Source organism: Zalophus californianus, chromosome 11, assembly GCF_009762305.2.
Source record: "Zalophus californianus isolate mZalCal1 chromosome 11, mZalCal1.pri.v2, whole genome shotgun sequence".
Lineage (NCBI taxonomy): Eukaryota > Metazoa > Chordata > Mammalia > Carnivora > Otariidae > Zalophus > Zalophus californianus.
Genome location: NC_045605.1, coordinates 106,473,921 through 106,482,514, shown reverse-complemented (window position 1 = coordinate 106,482,514; position 8,594 = coordinate 106,473,921). Strand labels below are relative to the sequence as shown.

At 58.1% G+C, this 8,594-nt stretch overlaps 1 protein-coding gene across 3 annotated transcripts; it reads right to left on the bottom strand.

The window, feature by feature from the left end:
• Nucleotides 1-2,254: 2,254 nt before the first annotated feature.
• CDC42EP2 (CDC42 effector protein 2) lies at nt 2,255-8,171 on the bottom strand. Of its 3 annotated transcripts, XM_027581079.1 has the most exons (3): nt 8,080-8,145; nt 7,212-7,436; nt 2,255-3,769 (listed from the first exon to the last, which is right to left on the bottom strand). In XM_027581079.1, the coding sequence occupies exon 3, from the start codon at nt 3,429-3,431 to the stop codon at nt 2,787-2,789; it is 645 nt and encodes a 214-aa protein (XP_027436880.1). In that variant the 5' UTR covers nt 3,432-3,769; nt 7,212-7,436; nt 8,080-8,145; the 3' UTR covers nt 2,255-2,786. The 3 variants fall into 3 exon arrangements, with proteins under 3 accessions (XP_027436880.1, XP_027436881.1, XP_027436882.1); XM_027581080.1 differs by lacking the exon at nt 7,212-7,436 and having other exon boundaries at nt 8,080-8,171; XM_027581081.1 differs by lacking the exons at nt 7,212-7,436; nt 8,080-8,145 and adding an exon at nt 4,229-4,721.
• Between the last annotated feature and the right edge of the window lie 423 nt (nt 8,172-8,594).

Sequence of the window (8,594 nt, the reverse complement as noted above, 5' to 3'; positions counted from 1 at the left end):
CCAGGGTGAGGTGCGGCCTTCCAGCTGGGCAAAGCTCTAAGGAAGGTTTGCTTTTTTTCTTGTCTTGCCTTTCCAAGGCATAAGGTACAAGCTTTTCAAGCACAGAGAGGGAGCCTGCAGGCAAGGAGCTGGGCTCTTCCGCTCCTCGCCCTTTGCCTTCACACTTTACCAGGGTCTGGGGTGGAACCCGTGTTGGGGGAGAGGGTTGCAGTCGAGCATAGGCTTCAGGGGCTCACAGACCTGGGTAAAATGCCACTACTGATAGTGAAACCCCTAATCTCTAATGATGGCAAAATTTTCCGACTAAAAAGACAAAGTTTAGTGGGGATGTAACATGATGCAGCTTCTATGGAAAATAAGATGGTGGTTCCTCAAGAAATTAAATATAGAATGACATAGTATGATCCAGTAATTCCACTTGTGCATATATACCCAGAAGAATGGAAAGCAAGGATTCAGGTATTTGTGCACCCATGTTCACAGCAGCATTATTCACAATGGCCCAGAGGTAGAGGCAACCAGGTGTCCACTGATGGATGCATGGATACACAAAATGTGGGATTGCAGACAATGACATATTATTCAGCCTTTAAAAGAAGGAAATTTCAACACATGGATGAACCTCGAAGACGTCAGGCTAAACGAAATAAGCCAATCACCGAAGGACAAATAGTGTGTGACTCCACTTACATCGGGTCCCCAGAGTAGTCATGTTCGTAGAGACAGGAAGTAGATGGTGGTTGCCAGGGGCTGGGGGAAGGGAGAGTGGGGAGTTAGTGTTTCATGGGTATGGAGTTTCACTTTGGGAAGATGAAGAAAGTTCTGTAATGGATGGTGGTGATGGTTGCAGAGTAACATGAATGTATTTAATGCCACTAAATCATACACTTAAACATGGTTAAAATGGTCAATTTCATATTGTATATATTTTAACACACACACGTAGCCCTGTGGCCAAGCAAAATGCCTCGGGGTCAAATTCAGCCCCCACTCTGGAATCTGACACAGGGAACGGAGGCAGGAGAGGCTGGGGGCGGGGTGGGGGTCTGGGATCCGCAGGGTCAGAATGATGCAGAGGAACCAGCGGAGAATGGTCTGTACCAGACACAAGCCCCACCTTAGCACTCTCCCCTCCTCTGTCCCCACGTCGCTGCCCCGCCCAGGCCTCCTCATCCTGCAATGGCTTCTTCCTCTCCGACCTCGGTCCATCGTCCATTGGCCCGGGTGGTGACCCTCCTCGAACCTGGATCTGACCACGTGTCTCTCCTGCTTAAAACCCTCTGCAGCTCCCCGTTGCCTCTGCTCAGCCTTGTAAGCAAAGCTGTTCCCAGCTGACTCCAACCTGTTTTCACAGTCCTGCCTCTCCCGAGCTGGGTTCCTTTGTGTCCATAGCCACTTTTGAGTACCTTCCATGTGGCAGTTCATAAACCTTGTCCCTAATTTTTCCCACAACCCTGCAAGGTAGGTAGTCAACCCATTTTAGAGATGGAGAAACTGAGTCTCACACAGACTATGTCAGACCCAGAGATCTATGCTCTTCTCACCACTTGGTGGCTCCTCTGTCATTCACTCTGGTGCCTCAGTGCCTTTGCTTATGCACCAGCATACCTTAGCCTTCAGGTTTGGCTCAGAATCACATCTGACCATCTTAATGGGCCCTGACACCAGCGGCACCTCCGCCCCAGGCATTCTCGATCTTGTTTTCTTCATAGTCATTCAACATGGTAGGAAATCCTCTTACTTGCTTACAAATTCAATATCCTTTTCCCACTAGAATCGAAGCTACAGGAGAGCAGGGATTGCATCTGTCTGATATCCCCAGCACCTGGAACGCGCTGGAGTGCCCTGTAGATGCTCATTAAATAGCGCTGACGAGCACCGTCGGATCCCTCCCGGCCCCAGGCCGGGCCCTCCCTCCTGCGTGCTCCCTTAGTCCTCTGAAGCTGGAGAAGCTGCTGGTCCCTTGCACTAGGGGTTATTCTTTCATTCTTGGGTCTCCCCCAATAGACCCCCGCAGCCTGGGCACGGCGCCTGGTTTACACCAGTGCTCAGCCACCTCTTGTAAACGCCAGAAGCAATCTTGCAATATCTCTCTCCAGTTGGCATTTGGTTGGTTCCTACTCCCCGATAGAAGCTTTCAAAGGCACGAAACCTTCTGGGAGTGGGGTCCCCCCCGCCCCCAGGTCAGCCCAGTTTGCAGAGACCGGTCTGTCTGCCGGAGGGGACCTAGGTCAAGGGTGCAGGGAGCACAACCACCAGCAGCAGCAAGTTTTATTGCGACCAGAATCTCCTGGTCATGTGAGGGGGATGGGCTGAGGGACATTCGGTCATCGATGCCATGTTCTCAGTCCAGGACACAGAGCCAAAGGTCTGGCTGGCTGTGCTGTGCCTCCACCCCCCCCAACCCCCCCAATCAGGGCATCCCACAAGGATGAGGCAGAAGGAAGGTGGAGAGAGGAGTCCATCTTGGCAAAGCCTTCATCCAAGGGATGTGAGGGAAGGAGGAGCGGTTGGTGGTGGGGGTCCAGGTGGCCCAAGATGCTCAGGGCCCTTTGGGCTGACTTCTGCAGGTGTCCTTAGTGCGTTTTAGGGGAAAGCAATGAGGCACACTCTGCCCCTAGGGAGGTGCTGGGAAGGAGGGAAACAAAGGCTCAAAGAAAGAAATCACTGGCCAGCGACCACACAGTGGGACCTTGGGAATCCCGACTTCTAGACCAGGGCTGCATCGCTCCTCTGCCTCCCAGCATTCGCTCGATCCTGAGCACCCGGCCTGGCCAGCCTTGGTCCTACGTGGGGATCTGCATGTGGCCCAGGTCCTGGTCCATGATCTGGAGGACGTCATCCAGGATGGAAGGCCCCAGGTCCACGTGCAGGGAGAGCAGGGAGCTGGCATGGGACAGGAAGGGCTCCTCAGCCCCTGACTCGGGGGTCAGCCCGTTGTGGGCAGAGCCAGCCTCTGGAATTCTCCAGATGTCCACACTCCCTGCCTCTTGCGGGGAAGGCTGTGGGGAAGGCTGTGGGGTCTCCAGGTGCAGGCGAGGGGGTTTGGGTGGGGCCTGGGCTGTGGGCAGGGTGAGGGCCTGGGGCCCACCGATGACAGGGAGGGAGATGGCATTCTTGAGCAGAGGAGACGGCCCTTCGGGGAGCTCCCGCCCGCACAGCGTGGCGGTGCGGGTGAACTGGAAGGGGAGGTCGAAGGCGCCATCCTCCTCAGGTCCCTCGACCGCCGTCCCTGGCAGGAGGTGAAACTTGCCCTGCAGGAAGGAGATGTCACCGAACATGTCGCTGCCCCCGCCGCTGCCGATATGGATGGTGTGTCGGAAGTCCCCCAGCGGCGGGCTGATCATGTCCGACGACAGCAGGTCCCGTAGCTTCTCCTTCTTGCCCTTGCGGCTGCCGCGCTTCAGGTAGATGGGCACCTTGGTGGACATCGTGACCTCAGCACCCAGGCCTGGCTGCCGGCGCTGGGGACGGTGCAGCCGTGGGGACCGCGGCCTCCTGCTACCTCCTCTCACCGCCCTGGCCAGAGACACCAAGACCTCGCCGAAGGGCGAAGACTGCCGGGTGGGGTGTGACCAAAGTTGGCCCGAGGGATGAGAAAAAGAAAGAGTAATGATCAATGAAGTCAGAGGGCTGAGACAACGGAAAAGTACTTTCTCCCGAAAGAGTCGAAAACGCTCTGGAAAATTAGCAGCCGCAAGGTGGAGGTCTCGCAGGTAGCAACGCTCTCCAGTCTTGTCCTCGTGAGTGTCTCCCGGGGACTGAGGAGCTGCAACACCAAAGGTCTAAGTCAGGGACAGAAGGACACGGAGGCATCCGCGTCATTCCTGGGGGCCCTGCGTCGGCCCCGGGAGCCCAGGTGGGGCCACTGTCCCATGGAAAGCCACGTTGGAAGAAGTGCCTGTTCGCTTACAGACTCACTGCCCCTTGGAGCCTGGATCACTAGCGCCGAGCCCCTCTCTCCTGACCAGTGGGGAAGCTGAGGCCCGGGAACCTGGGTGACAGGCCCAGAGTCATATCCCAAGTCCTGGCTCTGGTCTCCTGCCCTGGGTCTCCGGCTCTGCTCTTCGCCGTTGTCTGGGTACTCAGCCCCTACTGCACATCAACTGTGCCCCAAGACATAACAAGTGTCAAGTTTGTTGGCCGGGGCGGGGGGAGGGTCTCACAGACTCGTCTCTATCCCCTAGTTGACCAAGGAGAGAGATCTCGTAACCTCTGTCTCGCCCACCTGTCTGTGCCAGGCCTGGACACGCGGCAGGTGTTCAGCCAACAGGGCCGAATGTAGACACCTTCTGATCGGCCCAATCTCGTTCCACCTGGAAGTGGGGTCACATCGGAGTTCCCCCTTTTTCCTCCGGGTTAGCAGTTTCTAGCTGCCGGACCGAGTCTGACGTAGTTGCTGTCCCTCCACCCCACCCAGCACCTGAGTGTTAGATGGAGTGGAGGGTACAAATATCTTGGGGGGCTCTGCTCTGTGCCTGGCATTTTGCTGAGTTCCTTGCAAACACATCTCATTTAATCATTGCACCCACCCTCCTCTCATCCTCATTTAAACATCGCAGTCAGAACACATTTTGGAGGGATTTGCACAAGGCATTGCCGAGGGAGAGAAGAAAATGCAAAAGCATAGTCTGGAAGATTCCATTTCTGGGGCACCTGGGTGGCTCAGTCGGTTAAGCGTCTGACTCTTGGTTTGGCTCAGGTCACTATCTCAGGGTCGTGAGATCGAGCACTGCGTTGAGCTCCACGCTCAGCAGTGGGTCTGTTTGAGATTCTCTCCCTCTCCCTCTGCCCCACTCGAGCGCTCTCTCTCTAAAATAAATAAAATCTTAAAAAAAAATTCCATTTCTGACAGCAGTGACCAACTCCCCTCCCCCTCTGCCCCTTCCCCGTATATGCATGCATGTATGCATACCTACAGACACAGGTCCGCATAGGATTATATCTTACATAAAAAGAGAGAAGAATCTGGAAGGCCAGCACTGGGTTGTCATATGAGCTATGTAGACTGGGGTGGGGGGCAGGGAAGGGGTGTGGGGTCAGTGTCATGGGAGGAAAGGTGTCCTCGATAAAAATTACCTATAATATTTGGTACTGTTACTATACAATGATATATGTAACTGTGAAAAGGATGGTTGCCAAAATGTTGGTGATGGTTCTCTCAAGGTAGCAGATTCAGATGACTTTGCCTTTTTTCTTCATACTTTTATAAGCTCAAAATCTTAATAATAAGCATGTGTTACTTAGGTGCACATATTATTTATGTAATCAGAAAAAAAACAAAGCTATTTTTAATGTGGAAAAAAATAAGTGCACTCTGGCAGGGTGTCATACTGGTTTAACAGAAAAAGGAAGCGTTGCAGGCCCTCCTTGGCGTTCCCACGGTGGGGGACGAGCCTCATACGTGGCTACGAGAGAGCCCAGATGTAGAACCTGAGCACAAAAGGCAAAGAAAAGAAATATGTCCAAGGTCATCCAGAGGGTAACCAGATGAGCACCCCTCCCCCACTGCCCCCTCCTCAGGCCGCCAGGGGCCGAGCAGGTAGGAAATTGGCCAGGAGGGGTGGAGCCAGCCACAGCTGGGAGCCCTGGCGGGTCCTAGCCCCCATTCTCCATCCTGGGCAGGGTGAGGAGAGAATGAGGGGCTGGCAGGAGGGAGCAGGAAGAAGGAAGGGGGATGCAGGAGAGGCAGAGTCCCAACTCCCAGCCCAGGCCCTCACTCAGGAAACCCCACCCCAGGACCGGACACCCCAGGTCAGTCACACATAGCCACAGAGACCGGACATCTTGCCCCTCCCTGAGCACCTGCAGTTTAACAGGAAACAAAGGAATGACTCTCCAGTGGCGGGATTCCAGCTAAGCTTGGAAGGAGCTGTGCGCAGGGTGGGGGAGGCAGTGGGTGCTGCGAGGTCCTGGGATCCCATCCCTCACTCACGGAACAGACCTTTCCCCGTCACCACCATGCCAGACCTGGGGGCATGCCAACACACACCCTACCTGACTCCTTGGTAGGCGAGCAGTCCTGGGGCAGCTTTCCTTCCTTTCCACTCATGAAGAGTGGGGCAGACTGGTGGGATTTGTCATCCCCCGCCCCATCACACAGGGCGCCAAGACAGCCTGAGTGTTTCCACAACAAATTGGGCGTCCCTGACAGCTGTCTCACTCTGAGCCAGATGTACCCACCCAGTTCCAGATGTGGGGAGAACTGGGGCTGGGGGGAAGGGTCGGGCCAGCGTCAGCCACCCAGGGGAGAGCTGGGAATTGCACTCATCAAGCCCCAAGCATTCAGATTTGGCAAGCGTGAGACCCCAGGCTCCAGCTGCCCTTGCACGGTTCCCATTTTAAAGCTCCCAGGCACAGCACGGTGGGCGTCACCACCGCCTTTTACAGAGGCAGAAGCTGAACCTCAGAGACCTTAATGTTGCTGAGGTCGCCCGGCTGGGAAGAGGAAAAGTGGGCCCTAGTACCCAGCCAGGTTCCTGTGGCTCTGATGCAGTGGGCCACCCAACCTCTGAAAACTGGGGAGCAGGAAAGAAACAGGCTCCCAGCTAGGCTGGGGCCACTCGGTCCCCAGGCCTCCTCCGTTTAAGTCCAGTTGGCTGCCCCTCTCCCCCAACTTGCAAGGATCCAGAGATATAAGAATGAGCTCTCCATGGGGACAAGGCTATGGGGGGCCGGAGGGGTGGCTTCCCCCAGAAGTGGGAGGAGCAGATGGGAGCTTGCCCTGGACAGGAGCCCCGGGCCTCCTTCAGAGAGAATGACTTCCGGGAGGCACAGCCCCTTCTGTCGCTAGGAGTACTAGGCCACTCCCCACCAACGGTGTTCAAAGAGCCACCCCTTGACCTTGAAATCAGGAGCCGGACCTTGAATCCATCTCCATCTGGGACTCACTCTGTGAACTTGGGCAAGACACTTCTCCTTTCTGGCCCTTACCTTCCCCATCTATAAAATTGGCTGACAAAGCCGTCACCAGAGGGCTCCTGGAAGACCCTACTGCCACAGTGCAAATGAGAGACGTACGACAGACAGGGTTGGGGGGGGTCCCTGTCAGCCCCGTCATTCACTCAGCAAATAGCTGTAGGGGCTTCCTCAAGCATTTTGGTTATCCGGGGACACTGCTCCGAACAAGACCAAAAACGAAAGCCTCCATCCTCCAACAGACCGTCTTCTCCCGCCTGCCCTGGAGGCAGCCTGCGCAGAGTCCCGCTCACCGGCGGCGGCGGGGAGTCTCCCGGGGTCCCTGTGCGGGGCGGCGCTCGGCTCGATGACCGCTAGGTGGCGCGCGCGCGCGCTCTGTCGCCCCGCATCTCGGAGGAGTCCCAGCGCGCATCGAAGTCTGGGGCGCGCTTCGGGCTCCGTCCAGGCAGGGGCCCCCCAAGGAGTGGCACGTTCGCGTATCAGATGCGGATCGTCTGATCTTCTTCTCTTGGGGTGCTCTGGTCTCACAACCAGACAGTAGGGGGGAAAAGGGACGATCGGGGATCTTGCCAGGGTCTCCAAGCTCTGGGAGGATCCTCCCCCGTGCTTTCCGGCCTGGGCGATGTCCGAGTGTCCGCTCGGCGCAGGGCCAGAGCTCGGACGAGCAGTCCCCCACCCCTGGCTCCCGCGGGTCCGGTTCCTCCGCCCCAGCTCGGGTTCCGGCGCCGACCCCTCCCCGCCCTCTGTCCGAGCGCCCAGCCTGGATCCGTTTCAGGACACTCGAGGCCGCGGCTAAAGATAGGAGGACACCTCACCATCGACTAAAAATACGACCCCCAGCTCGGGCGTGGACGCTGGGCGGCCGGAGGGCGCTCCCGCGTCCCGGGTGTGGGGCGGAGGCGAGGGCTCAGGGTGAAGGGCGGGACCACGAGTTCGGGTTCGGGATGCGCTGCGCCTCGCAGGCGGAGGGGGCGCGGGCGTGGCCGCCTGGACCGAGGCGCGGGCGGTTAACACCGTGGAGCCCGAGGCTCCCGGGAAAGGAACTGCGCGGGGGTGGCACGGGGGCCAGGACGCAAGCCGGGCCGGGGCGCCACGGGGATGGGCCTCTCAGGGGGCCCCCGGGAGTCGCGGACTGGCTGCAGAGTCCCGGCCCGAACTCACCTTGAGGCGCGCAGGCGGCGGACCCGCGGGCTGCGAAAGCTCGGGAGCTGGACCGCGCGGCTCTGGGACGCGATCCCGGCTGTGAACTCACTGTGAGGTCCGTGGCCCCTGAGGCCCCGCCCCTGGCCCGCGGAGCCAATGCCCGGGCAGCCCCCAATCAGGCCCCGCCCACACCCCCGCCCCACTCAGGGCCTCGCCTGTGCTCCCCCTTACGTGGCGCGGCGCCCAGGTCCAGCAGCCGCGCGGGCGTGGGGTCCAGCGTAGGCTCGGGCGGCCGCAGGCCGGCCGGTTTCGGGTGCCCGGGCTGGACTCTGAGGACTCCGGCTGTGCCTGTCGGAACCAGAACTCTCAGTGTTCGAAGGGCCAAGGGGGCGGCAGCCGGAAGACCGAATTGTAGATCTTCAGAATTCACCGAGCGTCCTTGGACCCGTTCCCTCCCTGGAGGGCTGGGTCTGGGGAGGCGCCCGCACGAGTGTAACTTCGGCGGCCACTAAGGGAATGAATGAGGCCTTGGA

What these genes read in the sequence shown, in the direction of transcription:
- CDC42EP2 (XM_027581080.1), bottom strand. Translation starts at nt 3,431, where the DNA reads ATGTCCACCAAGGTGCCCATCTACCTGAAGCGCGGCAGCCGCAAGGGC.